The sequence below is a fragment of the Nyctereutes procyonoides genome, unplaced genomic scaffold, assembly GCF_905146905.1.
Source record: "Nyctereutes procyonoides isolate TBG_1078 unplaced genomic scaffold, NYPRO_anot_genome, whole genome shotgun sequence".
In the NCBI taxonomy this organism is placed as follows: domain Eukaryota; kingdom Metazoa; phylum Chordata; class Mammalia; order Carnivora; family Canidae; genus Nyctereutes; species Nyctereutes procyonoides.
Window position 1 is genome coordinate 14,046,052 of NW_026575035.1, and position 17,556 is coordinate 14,063,607.

General features: G+C 35.1%; 1 protein-coding gene across 2 annotated transcripts in view; it reads left to right on the top strand.

Moving 5' to 3' along the window:
- The window catches only part of ARMC1 (armadillo repeat containing 1), a 39,105-nt gene that overhangs the window by 15,207 nt on the left and 6,342 nt on the right, over positions 1-17,556 (top strand). For both annotated transcript variants that reach the window (XM_055318463.1, XM_055318462.1), the window contains exon 4: positions 10,473-10,662. In XM_055318463.1, the coding sequence (XP_055174438.1) occupies positions 10,473-10,662 (190 nt within the window). The remainder of the gene's footprint in view (positions 1-10,472; positions 10,663-17,556) is intronic.

Genomic DNA, 17,556 nt, shown 5'->3' on the forward strand with positions numbered 1-17,556 from the left:
TTTATTTTTAATTTAATTTGATTTTTAAATCATGAATAGTTGGGTTTATTTCACCAGTGAGTTTGAAACTCTCACCTTAGGCAAAGTACTACAGTAATTATGCCAGGATTAGACAATTTCCTACACTGTCAAATATATAAAAGTTCCTCTTGCACTTTTCTCAACACTGACCAACAAGTAGATTTAGTCCACATTTGCTTTGATCAATCTACTGAGTTAACCCAAGCTGCTTCTTTAGAAATTCTGGCATTTCAGGTGGAAGAGAACCAGAAGTAGACCTTCACAGGGTCATAGATGAACCACTGTAAATTTGAACTTTAAATATTTAGAGCAAGTTTTAGAGGTCTCATAGATTAAACCTGTGAAGCAGTTTTTAGTTTGGTTGGCTAAGGTTTTAGTATATATGTGTGTATGTGTGAATGTGTATATATGTGAGAGAGACATCTCTAAAATAGTAGGGAGACTATATCTTTGTAAGATAAGTGGTATGTCAGTTCAGGTCATTTATATATCATCTGGAGAGGAGATTTTAAGATGAAGTTAGAAATGGAAGAGGTTTGTTGTGGGTAAGGTCTATAAAGATAGAGGATAATGAAGCAGGACTACAGTCTTCAAATTTCAATGCAGATCTGTCATCTGTAAAAGAATAGAGAGGAAACAGTGAGGCAAGGAGTCTCAGATTGCAGTGCAAATTTGATAGTTAATTCAGCAGGTAATCCAGAGCAGGGATTACCCTGAGAATGAGTTTTGCATTGGGCAGAAATGACCAGGCCCTAGTGTCTCCACTGCTCAGTCATTGGTCAGGGGGGGAAGAACCAGGCCTTGGTATGAAGGTTGAAATGGCGTGATGGATCTCAAAGTCATGACAGCTGGTGCCTCTGCCACTCTGCTTCCTCCAGCTAAAGGACAAGCTTCTTTCCTTTTTTTTTTCTTTTTTTTTTTTTTTAAGAATTTATTTATTTATTCATGAGAGACTCAGAGAGAGAGAGAGGCAGAGACACAGGCAGAGGGAGAACCAGGCTCCATGCAGGGAGCCCAATGTGGGACTCGATCCCAATCCCTGGTCTTCAGGATCACTATTCATGAGAGACTCAGAGAGAGAGAGAGGCAGAGACACAGGCAGAGGGAGAACCAGGCTCCATGCAGGGAGCCCAATGTGGGACTCGATCCCAATCCCTGGTCTTCAGGATCACACCCTGGGCTGAAGGCGGCTCTAAACAGCTGAGCCACCTGGGCTGCCCAAGGCAAGCTTCTTTCTTAAAGGGACGTCCATGTAGTGTGTCTCTTTGGTTGCCACAAGTGGCTTAGCTTTTTAACTCAAGGTATGTTTTTTAGAACAATGTGATCATTGCCGGCTTCTCCAGTAGTAAAACAGATGTACAACCATTGTATGCTCCATTATAATTTGATCCGATAGCCCTCTCAAAAGTGGAGATATGATGTAATAATTTATATGTACATTTTGCAGCTCATTTGACTATTGGAGATCTCAGATTTGAAGGTTGCCTTTTAGGCTTTTTAAAAGTCACCTCTTTACCAAAATAAGCATCTTAGAAGTCTATTTTTGTATTTGAATATAATCAAAAGTTATTTAATAAGACTAAGTGGGTTGTAAACATGAAGATTGTGAAGTATTAAAGAAGTGTTAGACTCAGGTTTTGGTTCAGCATGTTTAACTTTGTTTTGTGAACTGTCTTGTGGTTTGGACATGATTTTCTTTTGAGAAATTAGATTGCTCTTGTAAGTTTTATAATCTCTTCATCTGCTTTCTTTTGGGTACCTCTGTTAAAAATCAGAATGAAAAATTCTTACATAGGTCAGGATGAGTTTTATATATGCATAACTGATTTGGTAAATACACGCTTAGACGTTATATTCCATTTGACATCTGCGTTACTAGATACAGGTGACTGATTTATTGTTAGTCTAACTTAACTAGTTTATGAATGAATTGGCACCTCATTATTATATAGATCACTTTGCTAAGCTATAGCACAAGAGATCTATTGCTCTAATTGCTTTCTTCAGTATGGCTGTCCCATGATAGCCAGCCAGTTAGGATGGGATTCCAAACAATATTTCTGTTTAGGAGTACTGAGTTAGAGTTTTAGCTATGATTCCAAGGAACTGTGGAACTAAGGAAGTATAAAGTCTTCCCATACTCCAGAAAGATTCATAGAACATGAAAATATGTTGTGAAGGGATGTTTCTCTATTGACTAAAGAGAAACCTTCCACTCTGCAGTGATTGAAGGGGAAACCAAACAGCAGAAGTAGGTATGGAAACTAGACATTGGAGTGTCTGGGTGGCTCAGTTGATGGAGCGTGGACTCCTGATTTCAGCTCAGGTCATGATCTTAGGGTAGTGGGATTGAGCCCCATAGGTCTCTGCACCTAGAATGGAGTGTGCTTAGGTATCTCTCCCTTTCCCTCCCCTTCTGTCCCTCTCCCTGTGCATGTACCTGTGCTCTTACACACACTCTTTCTCTCTCTCTCAAATAAATGAATAAAATCTTTAGAAAGTAGACATTATTCTTCACATGGGAAACTGAGAAAATTATTTTATAAAATAGAGAAGATTCTGCAACTAAAATTTTCACTCTTAATCACCATATTTTGTTTTGTTACAGAATTTTGCTGAGGTTTTAACACTTATTCAACAATAGGTTTTACTTGTGTTGAGGTCAAATTGATGCTTACAAATCAACAATTGGATTGACTTCAAAGTCACTGTCACTTTCACTTTTCTAATTGTGAAGAGAACTGAAAGTTCTCTGTCATTCAGGATAAATCTGGCATTATGTTCTAATTTTAATCTCTTCTATAAATAAAACCCTCTTAAAAGGTTAGAACCCTTTTACATTTTATTTTTTTAGTTCTAGATCCCTTTATGAAGAGAATTTTCAGAATGTCAACCTAGGAGAACATCTAAATCTGATTTAAGACATTTGGTCTTGGTATTTGTAAGACATTGTAATCGGTATTTCAGGAGTAATATTTCTGATATAAGATGCGTTTTTATAAAAGTACTTGTGAATATATAATATGAGGTATATTATAAATAAAAGCCACTATAATAAAGTGTAGCATCTCAACTTTAAAATATCTCATTTCATTTGGAGAACTTTCAAAAATCTTAGATTTTGAAAAGATGCCATAATAAATGAGTCTCTTCTTGTTAAAATCTTGACTAAAAAATTTGTACCTTATTTTTTGTGTTCTTTATTTCTTTATGTGGTTTTAAATTTAGATTGAAATGATATCAGACTTACGGAAAAGTTGTAAAAACCATACAACTCTATCTAGATACCTTATACATACTAGATTCCCTAATTCTACCATTTTAATTTGTTTTATCATTCACTGTCCATACAGGTTATTTGGTACATAAATATTCATAACATACATATATTCATTGTGAAGTATGTCTTTTAGGATTAGAAAAAGTACCCTTTGTCATGTTAATGCTTTTATTTAGAGCTGGAATTCTGTGTTGAGCTGAGTATACAAGCCCTGTAATCATTGTTTCTATTTGCCTGGTCTACATTTGCCCATTCCTTTATTTCTGAATCACTTTGTTTTAGTTGTCTTGTGAGCCAAATGGAAAATTTTTTTCTCTTAATTGGTGAGCTAAGTCCATATGTATTTATTGAGTGACTGATAGGTTTAATCTCAATTCATTTTTGTTACAGTTAGCATGTATATTATGTGGTAGTAGTATATCTTTGCATAGTTTTCTTCTTTTAAAAATTTCTTCTGATACTTAAAAAGATTTATCTTACTGTTAACAGTGGTTGCTTTTGCACTTACACTTCTTCTTTTTTTTTTTTTTTTAAGATTCTATTTATTTATTCATGAGCCAGACAGAAAGAGAGGCAGAGACATAGGCAGAGGGAGAAGCGGGCTCCTCCCAGGGAGCCTGATGCAGGACTTGATCCCCAGATCTGGGATCAGTCCTGAGCTGAAGGCAGACACTCAACTGCTAAGCCACCCAGGCTTCCCTGCACTTACAATTTTCTTAAAAGTATTGAGTTTTCTTATTTAAACTTCCACTATCTTGATAATTTTTAAAAATATTTTTAAAATTTATATATTCATTATAGACACACACACACACACACACACACACACACACACACGGAGGGTCAGAGACACAGGCGGAGGGAGAAGCAGGCTCCATGCCAGGAGCCCAATGCTGCAAGATCCCGGGACTCCAGGATCACGCCCTGGCCCAAAGGCAGGTGCACTAAACCACTGAGCCACCCAGGGATTCCCTATCTTGATTTTTTTTAAATTTTTATTTATTTTATGATAGTCACACAGAGAGAGAGAGAAAGAGGCAGAGACATAGGCAGAGGGAGAAGCAGGCTTCATGCACCGGGAGCCCGACGTGGGATTCGATCCGGGGTCTCCAGAATCGCGCCCCGGGCCAAAGGCAGGCGCCAAACCGCTGCGCCACCCAGGAATCCCATATCTTGATATTTTTAATGATAATCTTTTGATTCCCACCTATATGTATTCCATAGTCATTGAGATTTTTCTAGCACTTTTCTTCTCCCTTTTCCTTTAAAAAAATTTTGTTTTGTATATAGTTGATCTACAATGTTATGGTAGTTTCAGGTGACTCTTCTTTTTTTAATTTGGGTTATTCCTGCTCTGTAGAACATTTCATTCTTTTTCCCACGTTTGTTTTAAACTTCTAGCCACAGTTAAATATAGAGAATGCTCATTCTCAGTCCTTTTGTAAAAGTTTTCCTAGTCATCTCTTGGTTGGTGTTGAAGCTCATTGTCTAGTAGATTGCTCAAGAAAGGCTCAAATATTCCATGATTTCTTTCATGTTTAAAACTCCTTTTCTATAACCTTAATACTTGAAGGACTAGATCCATGGCTCCCTTTTGTTTTCTTGAGATTCTTGAAAATGTTGTTGCCATTTTGCTCCATTTTGCCTTGATTTTTATTTTGTTTTTGAGAAATCTGATGCTAATATATTTCATAAAAGATAAGGACAGAGGTAGTAGTTAATATATCAGGAACACTCTTCTGAGCCATTTTCCTGCAGCATCATTCTTAATGGGTGCAGTTACATCCCACATCCTTTGTAGTTTTTTTTTTCAGTGTATTTTTTGTAATTATTTGGAACAGAGTTGACAAATATTTTCCTTGAAAAGTTAGACAGTAAATATTTTAGGCTTTGCCGGACATACAGTCTCTGTTGCCATTACCCTAGTGGGTCAAAACAGTCATAGTTAATATATAAATAAGTGGGCTTTGGCTCAAGGATTATGGTTTCCCTGTGTTGGATTACCTGAACAGAGCTGTTGACTTCTTTCTTAGAACCCCTTTTAAGTTAGATTTTTTTGCATTGGAAAGTGAGGGATAATGTTTTTTGAGTTGCATAAATGTTACCAGAACACTTTTTCTTAGAAAACAATATACAGGAAAACAAAAAAAAAAAAAAGCAAGAGCAATTCCTAATGGAAAAGTTAGGATTTTTTCAAAAGATAAAAGCAAGCATTAATAGTAAAATAGTATATTTATTGCTTTTGTAGAGTATAATATGGAAGTCTCACCTGGCCTTTATGAGTAATATAAAATGTTACTAGTGGCATCTAGAATAAGAGTAAATTGGTGTTTAGGACAGATAAGAAAATATATTCATAATTAAAATTATTTTTGATATATAATAAAGATCAAGGTTCTTTTAGTTGTGTTTTATGAATAGTTTTGTGAACCTTTTCAGTATAGAAGACTAATTAGAAAAAGTGGTGAGGAATCAATATACTTCATTATGGAATAGTAAATTACTGAGAGCAAAATTCTAATTACTTAGATGAAAGAACTTTTCAAGATAGTTTTTTTTTTTTTTTTTTTGATGTCAGATTTTAAAGACTGAATTAAATCCAGGGCATTAAATCAGCTCTTTCAGTCTGTACTTGCCTTAAAAGATTAGGGCAATTAATACTTGTTTAATTATACAATCTCTCTTACATTTATGGCCAAATATACCATAAAACTCTAGACTTTTTCTTTTTGAATGTTTTGAATGATAGTATTTGAACAGTAATTTTTAAGATTTTATTTTATTTATTCATGAGAGACACAAAGGGAGATAGAGACATAGACAGAGGGAGAAGCAGGCTCCCCTTGGGGAGTCTGATGTGGGACTTGATCCCAGGACTCCGGGATCATGACCTGAGCCAAAGGCAGATCCTCACCCACTGAGCCACCCAGGCATCCCTGAACAGTAAATTTTTTTTTAATTTTTATTTATTTATGATAGAGAGAGAGAGAGGCAGAGACATAGGCAGAGGGAGAAGCAGGCTCCATGCACCGGGAGCCCGATGTGGGACTCGATCCCGGGTCTCCAGGATCGCGCCCTGGGCCAAAGGCAGGCACTAAACAGCTGCGCCACCCAGGGATCCCTTTTTTTTTTTTTTTTTTTTTTTAAAGACTAAGATAGCTTTCAAATCTGTAGATGCTCTTGGATTTTCCTTTTTGGTTTAAAAGTATTTTTTAAAAATAAGGACATAATTATTTATAATTGATTTATTGAATGATACCTCTAGTGCCCAGATCAAGAAATAACTTCATTTGTAATTCAGTTTTCTTATGTGCTTTTGTTAATTTAATTTTGCCTAAGACAGAATTTTATTTCATTTTAAGAGAGATCTGGGTCTATAAATAGATCTCCTGTTTCATAAGAAAGGTAGCAATAAAATTAGTCCTTTGAGTACTCCTGAAGACCATTCTTAACAGTAAAACATCACATTGATTTGATTGTTATCTTTTTAAAATCTTTTGGTTTTTAATTTTTTTTAAGATTATTTTTAGAGAGAGCACAAATGGGGGTGGGGGTGGGGTTTGAGGGAGAGGGAAAATCTCAAGCAGACTCCCCACTGAGCAGGAAGCCAGACATGGGGCTGGATCCCAGGACCCTGAGATCAGGACCTGAGTCAAAAGCAGATGCTGAACTAGCTAAGCCACCCAGGCACTCTGGCTTTGGTTTTTAAGTAGATAGAAACAAAATCTTCTAGAAAGGAATTTATTACCTTGTGAAAATGATGAAATTTTGGAATTATGAAATAAGGAAGTTAAAAACGGTGGTGGTGGGTGTCTTTATTTACTAGAACCATTTTTCTAATCTGTCCTCTGTAATTGCTTTATCTAAGCAGGCATACTATGTAACTCTATAGGTAAAATATAGTTTGTTGTAAATCCTTAACTTTCTTTTTTTGTTTTTTGTTTTTTTTGTAAATCCTTAATTTTCTAATTAAAAGTTAGTGCAAATAGCCCCTCTAGCAGCGCAGACGATTGTAAATGCACATGTATAACCTTTGTATATTGTTTTAATCAATAAATGGAATTTTCTCCCCTCTGTTGCTGTTAATATGGACTAGTACAGGTTTATGAGAGAATTAAGCCCCAGCCCCTAAGAAATCCAATAGATGTACAGATTATCTTCTCTCCTGTGAATCTGGAATGGCTCTAGCTCTATACCATCTCCCAGAGAATTGAGAAAATAGTCACTTACATACTTTCCTTATAGAGCCAAATCTTTTATAGGACCTCAGTCAGAAAAGGTATCAGAGGAATGGTTTGTCAGACGGATGGGAGCAATAATTAACCAGGAAAAGAAGAGTTAGCTTAAGGAAACTGACAGCAGAGGCTATCTTCCCTTTTTACTAAAACTTCTGTCCAATATGGTTATCATTAGCCACTTCAGGCAGCTTAAATTTAATTAAAATTAAATTTACAAACCGGGGCATTTGGGTAGCTCAATTGGTTAAACATACACCTTTGGCTCAGGTCATGATCCCAGAGGGCTACCTGCGCCACAGGGATCCTGCTTCTTCCTCCTCTGCCTGCCGCTCCCCCTGCTTGTGATCTCTCTCTCTCTCTCTTCTCTCTCTCTCTCTGTCAACTGTCAAATAAATAAATCTTTAAAAAAAAAAAAAAGTAAAAACCAATTTTTCACGTGTACTTACAAGCCATATTCTCATTACTCAGTAGTCATATGACGAATTTATTACATTTCCATCATCTCCGAAAGTTATATTGGGCAGTACTGTTCTAAAATTTCTTTGCCTATTTATAAAAGGCTATTTTTATATTTGGATTACTTTTATTTCACGGATTATTTTCTTAACAAGTTCCAGTAGAAGAATTATGAGTCAAAGAGTAAAGATACTTTTGTGTCTTATCACTGTTGTTTTTTCCCAGTAGTATTGATTATATTCTTACCAATTGTTTCTATTTTATTGAATTTTTTCAAACAGTGAATGGATTGCTACATTGCTGTTCTCCTATTCTACCTTCTCCAATTTTAGATCAATTTAAAAAATGTTTAACTAAAAAATATTAACCTCTTCCAGGTTGATATAAGATGGATGGCATGGGTAGGTACATAAATTCACTGAATTTGATGTAGAAAATTTTTGTATTTGCATTTTTCACGAAACATTCTCGAATTTTACATCATCTTCTCAAAGGTGTTAATAAGCCCTGCGTGGCTTAGAACTACTGTTATAGTTCTTACTCTGCAGGACAGGAAGATAATAAGATGTTACAGTGGGGTTTTTTTTGTTTGTTTTTTTGTTGTTGTTATAGTGTTTTAATATTTTTTCATCACTACTGGTTCATCAGGAACAGTTTTTGAAGTAATGTATTCATTTTAAAGTGTTTTATAGGAAGATCATTAGTTGAGTCTTCTATTATATGTTGTGATTATTCTTTTTCTTAGTTGGTGCAAATGCTTGAAAACAGTATTGGTGGTGGAAAGGGGTAGCAAAGACATTGTTTTTTTTCCTCCTAAATTCATGAGTATCTTTAACTATTGTCCTCATACTTTTTACAGTTTGTGGTTGGCTAGTATTTAAAGTATCTCAGAACTGCAGTGACCTTTTCAATACTGTAAAAACAGCTATCAGTAAAGTGCTGAGACATCTCTCCCCTCAAAATAGTCTTTTTGATCGCTTCTTGCAATACACAGCCAAAATTTTTCAAGGTAATTGATCTCTGTGGTCAACAGTAGCAGTGAGTATAGTAAATTGAGTGCCTAGAAAATTGCTAAATTAGTACCCCTGGAATTGAAGCTCTGTATAGTTTGAAGATTTATAGTTTGAATATTGAAAATTGAAGTGTTTCTGCTCATTAAGTAAATAAAAGGATTCTAAAAAGTTTAGTGAGGCCCTGTGGAGAGAATAGATCTCCATTCTTGAAGAGAAAAACAGAAAATTAAGATCAGTAGTATGAGTACAATTATAGTATTTTATTATTTAAAAAAATATTTTATTATTTACTAATTTTAGAGGGTACAAGGGGGAGAGAGAATCTCAAGCAGACTCTGCCGTGTGCGTGGAGCCCAACACAGGGCTCGATCTCTCAACCCTGAGATTATAACCTGAGCCAAAACCAAGAGTGGGACACTTAACTGACTGGGTACCATCCAGGCGCCCCAGCATAGTACTCTAAATGTAGAGGGAGAAATGGATTGTTGGGGTGAGGAAGCTTCGCAAAGATAGTAGTTAAGGTTGAGCCTTCAAGGGAGGAATAAGAGTTTGAAAGCATATGATCTAGGTAAAGCTCTTTTGATGGAGAAAAAAAGGCATCTGTAAAAAGTATTCATAAAAAGACAAAATGAGCTGATGTTGGTGGATCTGAGTGGAAATAGAATTATTTATTTATTTATTTTTTAAAGATTTGATTTATTTATTCATAGAGGCAGAGACACAGGCAGAGGGAGAAGCAGGCATCATACAGAGAGCCTGACGTGGGACTCCATCCAGGGTCTCCAGGATCACGCCCTGGGCTGCAGGTGGCGCTAAACCACTGCGCCACTGGGGCTGCCCTGAGAATAGATTTAAAAGCTTTGAATATATGTTATAAGGTTTGGACTTAGTTGAGCTTATCTATAAGTGAAATGAGGGTTATTTTTACAGTTATGTATATTTACTATTTATTCAGTTTAATAAGCAGTAATTTGTGCTGTCCAATATGGTAGACACTTGCCACATGTGGTAATTTAAATTTAATTCAAAGTAAATAAAATCATTTTTTTTAGTTGTGGTTGCTCAGTGGCCCTATGCGGTGAGTGACCAGTGCAGCTATAAGAATATTTCTACCAGTGCAGAAAGTCTTTTGGACACAATGACACTTGGTGTTTTTGTGAGGAGCTAAGTAGGATTTAAAAGTTCTGCTTTTAAAAGTACCCCCACAGTGTGTACATGCACACGTGCTCTCTCCATCTAAAATAAATAAATAAATAAAATCTTTAAGAAAAAAAATAAATAAGATCAGAAGACCTTATGATCAACTAGATGCTTTTTCTATGTTGTTGATTATTCTACGATTCACTGGTCTTTCCATCAAACAAAGCATCAGAATGAAGAAAACACAGCTCTGCAAAGTTGAGAATAAAATTATAGAATCAACAGAAGTGACAAGACTAATTAATTTATGTGTTTCTTTTTAAGGACTACAACTCCAGGAGAAACAAAACTGCTGGCTTCTGAAATTTATGACATTCTTCAATCTTCCAGTATGGCAGATGGTGATAGTTTCAATGAAATGAACTCACGTAGAAGGAAAGCTCAGTTTTTTCTGGGAACTACAAACAAACGTGCCAAAACAGTGGTTTTGCACATAGATGGTCTTGATGATACGGTAAGACTTTTAGAAACACATGGTTCATAAGGTGGGTGGGGAAGCAGATGATCCTCCTTCTGACTTAGCATCAGAAGGTCAGTAGTTGCCTGAGGCTATGTCACAATGCTTATATTATTTCATCTCATCACGTAGTCATTTTATTACCTCACATTATCACGAGAAGAAGAGGGGTAAATATACTACCACCATAAGATATTTTGAGAGAGAGAAAGATCATATTCATATAATTCTTTGTTTTAGTAATCACTGTTGTTAATTTCTTACTGAGCCTAATTTATAAATGTATCATGTATGTACAGGAAAAAAGCACAGTATATACAGGTTTTGGCACTTTCTGAGGTTTTAGGCATCCCCTACTATTCTTGGAATGGATCTCCGTGGATAAGATGGGAAGGGGGGTCCTACTGTAAATAGTTTCTTCAGTGACTTGTCAGCAGTCTTTTTGTTGTTGTTTTTTAAGATTTTATTTATTTATGAGACAGAGAGGCAGGTACATAGGCAGTGGGAGAAGCAGGCTCCCTACAGGGAGCCTAATGCAGAACTCGATCTCAGGACCCCAGGATCATAACCTGAGTGAAAGGCAGACAGACACTCAACCACTGACCCACCCAGGCGCCCCACTGGCCGAAAGTCTTGAAGAATAAGTTCCACAGGGGCATTTTGTTCTAAAGTTGTCAGTCAGGGGCATAATAATTTTAAATATTTATGTTCTAATAATAGAACTTCAAAATATATGAAGCCCAAACTGACAGAAATGATAGGAAAAATGGTCAAATCCACAGTTAGATAAGGAGATTTCAGTACTACTCAGTTACTAGAACAAGTATACAGAAAATCAATTAAGGATATAAAAGACTCGAATAACACTAACAACCACTTTAACCTAATCAATATTTATGCAACACCATATCCAGCAACAGGATAGCATTCGTTCTTTTCACATACGCATGGGGGTATTTACCAAGATAGACCTTATTGTAGGCCATAAAACAAGTCTTAATAAATTTAAAAGGACTATGCAAAGTATGTTCTCTGAGCACAATGAAAAATTAGAAATCAGTAACAGAAGGGTATTTGGAACCCCCCCCCCAAATATTTTGGAAACTAATATATTTCTAAAATAATACATGAGTCAATGAAGAAATCAGAAGAGAAATTCTAAAGCATTTTAAACTGAATAAAAGTGAAAACGTATCAAACTTTGTGGGAAGCTGCTTAAGCAGAGTTTAGAGGGTAATTGAATAGCACCAAATGTCTAAATATTTATATACAAGAGAGAAAAGATCTCAGTGACTTAAACTTCTACCTGAAGAAACTAGAAAAAGAGAGCAATTAAATCCAAAGTAAGTAGAGGAAACATAACAATTTAGTAAAATGAAAAACAATAAAGACCAATGAAATCAAAAGCTGATTCTTTGACATGATCAATAGAATTGATCTATTGATCAAAAGTCACAAATTATCAATACCAGAAATAGGAGAAAGAAACCATCACTATATACCCTATAGACATTAAAAGGAAAATAAATATTTTAAATAACTTTATACCAATAAGTTTGATAATGTAGATGAAATAGGAGAAAATTTTGAAAAACAGATTGACAAGGTTTATTCAAGAAATAGATAACTTGGGGGGGTCCCCGGGTGGCTCAGCAGTTTAGCGCCTGCCTTCGGCCCAGGGCGTGATCCTGGAGTCCCGGGATCGAGTCCCCCATCGGGCTCCCTGCATGGAGCCTGCTTCTCCCTCTGCTTGTGTCTTTCTGGCTCTCTCTCTCCCTCCCTCTCTCTCTCTCTCTCTTTCTCTCTCTCTCTCTCTCTTTCTCTCTGTCTCTCATGAATAAATAAATACAATCTTTAAAAAAAAAAAAGAAATAGATAACTTGAATAGCTCAATACCTATTAAAGAAATTGACTTTGTAGTTAAAAACCTTCCCATAAAGAAAACTTGTACTGGGTGGCTTCACTGGTGAATTCTACCAAATATTTAAGGAAGAAATAACACCAGTTGTACACAAGTTTTTAGAGTGTAGCATAGTATAACATAGTAATATTGAATATAGTATAGTATTCTAATATAGAATATTGTAATAGTCGTACAGGATAGTTTCTTCTGAACTCATTCTACTTTGCTTTTAATATTAGTTTCTTCTGCTTGCTTTTGATTAGTGTATATCTTCTATTCATGTCTATATTTCAAGTAGATTTCCTACAGGCACTATATTGTTGAGCCTTGCCTCTTAATCCATTCTGAAAATTTCTGCCTTTTATTTCTTTTTTTTTTTTTTTAGGATTTTATTTATTTATTCAGAGACACAGAGAGAGAGAGGCAGAGACACAGTAAGAGGGAGAAGCAGGCTCCATGCAGGGAGCTGGATGTGGGACTCAATCCCGGGTCTCCAGGATCACACCCCAGGCTGCAGGTGGCGCCAAACCGCTGCGCCACCAGGGCTGCCCAATTTCTGCCTTTTAAATGGAGTGTTGAGGTCATTTATTTTTGATATGATTATTGGTATGGTTGGTTTTAAAACAACTATCTTGCTAAATTGCTTTCCTTTATTTATTTATTTATTTTTTAAGTTTATGTATTTTTTTAATCTCCACACCCAACGTGGGGCTTGAACTCACTACCTGGAATCAAAAGTTGCATGTTTCTCCAACTAAGCCAGCGAGGCACTCCTTGCTAATTGCTTCCTATTTGTCCCAACAGTTTGATGTTCCCTTTGCCTTTTTTGCCTTTTGGGCTAATTGAATGTTTTTTATGATTCCATTTTATTTCCTTTGTTGGCTTATTAGCTACAATTCTCCTTCCTTTTTGTTGGTTGATTTAGGGTTTATTTTATATATCTCTAATTTACCATACTGAAGTTTCAATTAATATTATATCACTTCATGCATAGAATACACTTAGAACATTATACTTCCATTTCTTCTTTCTCTGCCTCCTTGCAGTTATTACATGTTTTGCTTCCACCTATGATATAAATCCCCAGTGCATTATTATTACTTTATTTATCTTTTTGGAAGTGAAGAAGTGAAATTCTTTTTGGAATTTATTGAAGACAGAGATACAGATGGAGCATCTGGCAGACTCGAAAAGGAAAGGAGCATGGGTCTCCCATTGTTAGTACATTAAATAGTCTTTATTTAAAATTTTTTCTTTATTGTGATAAAATACAGATAAACATAAAATTTACTGTCTTAACCATTGTCAGGTATATAGTTCAGGGGTATTAAATACATTCATAATGTTGTGTAACCATCACATCTATGCTTCTTATGAATGTGCAGTTTTTTATCTTGTAAAACATAAAACTCTGTATTCATTATGCAATAATTCCCCTTTCCCCCAGCCCCTGGCAACCACTATTTTTACTTTCTGTCTCTATGATTTTGAAAAAGTCAGTCTCTTTTAAAACATTTAAAAATAAGAAAAAGTATTTTCTGTCCACCTACATTTTTGCCATTTCCAGGGCTCTTTTTATTTTGTGTAAATTCTGTATTTTCATCTGATTCCATTTTCCTTCTGTCTGAAGGACTTTTGTTAACATTTCTTATAGTAGTACAGGTCTGCTGGCCATGAATTCTTACAGGTTTTTTTTTTTTAATTAAAATAGAATTCACATACTATAAATTCATCATTTTGAAGTGTACAATTCAGTTCTTTTAGTATATTTACAGGGTTGTACAGCCATCTAATTCAAGAACATTTCATTACTCCAGAAGTTAACCTCATGCCCATTAGGAGTCACTGCCCCCTGCCCCTGATAACCACTAATTTACTATCTGTATCTATGGATTTGTCTCCTCTGGACATTGTGTATAAATGAAATCATAGGTCATATGACTTTTCATGTCTGACTTTCACTTAGCATAATGTTTCTGAGTTTCATCCCTATTGTAGCATGTATCAGTACATCATTCCTCTTTGTAATATTCCATTGTATGGATATACTGTATTTTGTTCTTTCATTTATCACTTGATGGACATTTAGGTTGTTTCCACTTTTTGGCTATTATGAATAATTCTGCTGTGAACATTTTTGTATAAGTTTTTGTGTGGATTTATGTTCTCAGTTCTCTTGGATATGTTCCTGGGGTGGAGGGGCTGAATGATATATTAACTTTATTTAGTTTTTCAAGTAACTGTCAGAGTGTTTTCTACAATGGCTTCACCGTTTTACATTCTCATTAGCAACATAGGAGGAGTCTACTTTCTCCACAGCCTTGTCGACATACATTTCTGTTGTTTAATAGCTGTCCTGCTGGATATGAAGTGGTATCTTATATGGGGGATTTTTGGTTTTTTGGCTTTGTTTTGTTTTTGTTTTATTGAGGTATTGATTTGCATTTCCCTAGTGACTAATGATGTTGAATATCTTTTCATATACTTATTGGCCATTTTCCAGGCATTAGGGTTTATTATATACATCTTTAATTTGTCATATATTTTCTTTTTTAAAGATATGCCTATTCATCGTCTATTTTTAAATTGCTTATTTGTCTTTTCATTGTTGAATTCTATTAATATCATGTATTACATTGGTGATTTTCATATTCTGATTTTCACATTCTAATTTTCATATTCTGAATCAACCTTTCATTGCTAAGGTAAATCCCAATTGGTCATGGTATATGCTGCTTTTAATATGCTGCTGTATTCGGTTTGCTGGGATTCTGTTGGGGCATTATGCATGTGTCTACCTACAGTATATTTTACAGTTTTTATAGTTTTCTTTCATGTGATATCTTTTTCTGGTTTTGGTATCAGGGGAACACTGGCTTCATAAAATGTGTTGGGAACTGTCTGAATGAGTTGTGAAAAAAAATTGGTGTTGATTCTTTGAAACATTTGACAGAGTTAACCAATGAAACCATTTGGTCCAAAGCTTTCTTTATGGGATATTTTCTAGTTACTAATTTAATCTCTTTACTAATTATAGGTTTGTTGTTTTTTTTTTTGTTTGTTTGTTTTTTGTTGAGTCAGTTTTGGAAATTTTATTTTTTTCAAGAATTTGTGCATTTCATTGAAGTATCTAATGTGTTGTCATACTTTTGTTCATAGATTTGCTTAAAACCCTTTTGTTTTAGTTAGATTGGTCATAATGTCTTTTGTTCCTGATTTTAGTACTTTGAGTGTTCTTTCTTTTTCTTAGTCTAGCTAAAAGGTTTCAGTTTTATTGATCTTTTAAAAGAGCCAACTTTATTTTCATTGATATTTTTTCTTCTATTTTTTTCCCCTTTTTTCTGTTTCTTTTTTCCTTGCTCTAATCTTTATTATTTCTTTCCTCCCTTTTGCTTTGGGCTTTCTCAGAATGGAAATTTAGGTGATTGATTTGAGATTTTTTTCTATTTTAATGTAGTGAATATAAATTTTTGTTTAAGCAGTACTTTATATGCCATCAGATCTGTTATGTGGTGGGGTTTTTTAAATTCATTTCAAAGTATTTTCTAATTTTTCTTGTGATTTCTTTGACACATTGGTTATTTAGGAGTTTGTTTTATTTCCATGTATTTCTGAATTTTCCAAATTTCCTTGTCATTAATTTCTAGTTTCATTTCATGTAAGATTTGACAACATTGTACGATTTCAATCCTTTTCAGTATATTGAGGCTTGTTTCACGGCCTACCATGGTCTATCTTGGTGAATGTTCCACACATACCTGAGAATGTATACACTGTTGTTTGGAATATTAGAAGTGTTTGTTAAGTTTTGTTTATTTATACTGTTACTTAAGTCTTCTTTTTCTTGCTCATCTTCTCTCTAGTTATTGTATTCTTTTTGAAAGTCAGGTATTGAAGTCTCTAACTCCTTTGGTTTTGTATGTCTGGAAGAATCCTCTCCCCCCCCCACCCCCCCACCCCCACTGAGTGTAAAATTCCAGGTGACAGGATTTTTTTTTAAACACCATACTTTAAGACATTACTGTCATCTTCCTTGCCTTGTTTCTATTCAGGATTCTATTATTCTTTTTTTTATTAAAGATTTTATTTATTTATTCATGAGAGACACAGAGAGAGGGGCAGGCAGAGACATAGGCAGAGGGAGAAGCAGGCTCTACGCAGGGAGCCTGATGCGGCACTCGATCCCGGGACTGTGGGATCACGCCCTGAGCTGAAGGCAGATGCTCAACCGCTGAGTCACCCAGGTGTCCCGAGGATTCTATTATTCTTATTTGTTTTCTGTATGTAATATATCTTATTTTTCTCACTCTGCCTACTTCTAAGAGTTTCTCTTTCATCATTGCTTTTGATCAATTTGTTTATAATGTGCCTTGATATAATTTTCTTCATGTTTATTCAGTTGAATTTATAGTATGCAGCAAATTTGGGCAATTTTTTCCATTATCTCTTTTTCATTTTAAAGATTTTATATATTTATTTGAAAGAGAAAGAGCACAGAAGGGGAGTGGAAGAACAAAGGAAGAGGGAGGAGCAGACTCCCCACTGAGCAAGGAACTTGATGCGGGCTGGATCATGACCTGACCCCAAAGCAGACACTTAATCAACTGAGCAATCCAGGTGCCCCTCCATTATTTCTTCAAATCATCTGAGTCATCCAGGCATCCCTCCATTATTTCTTCAAATATTTTTACTGCCCACCTTTCCCTTTGGTCTTTCAGAGATTCCTATTACACATATTCAACCATGTAAATGAAGTCTCACAGATCACTGATACTCTGCTCTTTTTTTTTTTTAATTTTTTTTTTTTTTTACCTCTTTTATTTTGGATAGTTTCTGTTGTTGTATTTGCTAAATTTTTCTTTTACAAGTGTTTAGTTTCCTGTTAATCTCATTCAGTGTTTTTTTTTTTTTTACCATAGACATTGTTTTATTTATATTTATTTATTTTCTTATTTTAAGTAGGCTCCATGCCCAAAATGGGGCTCAAA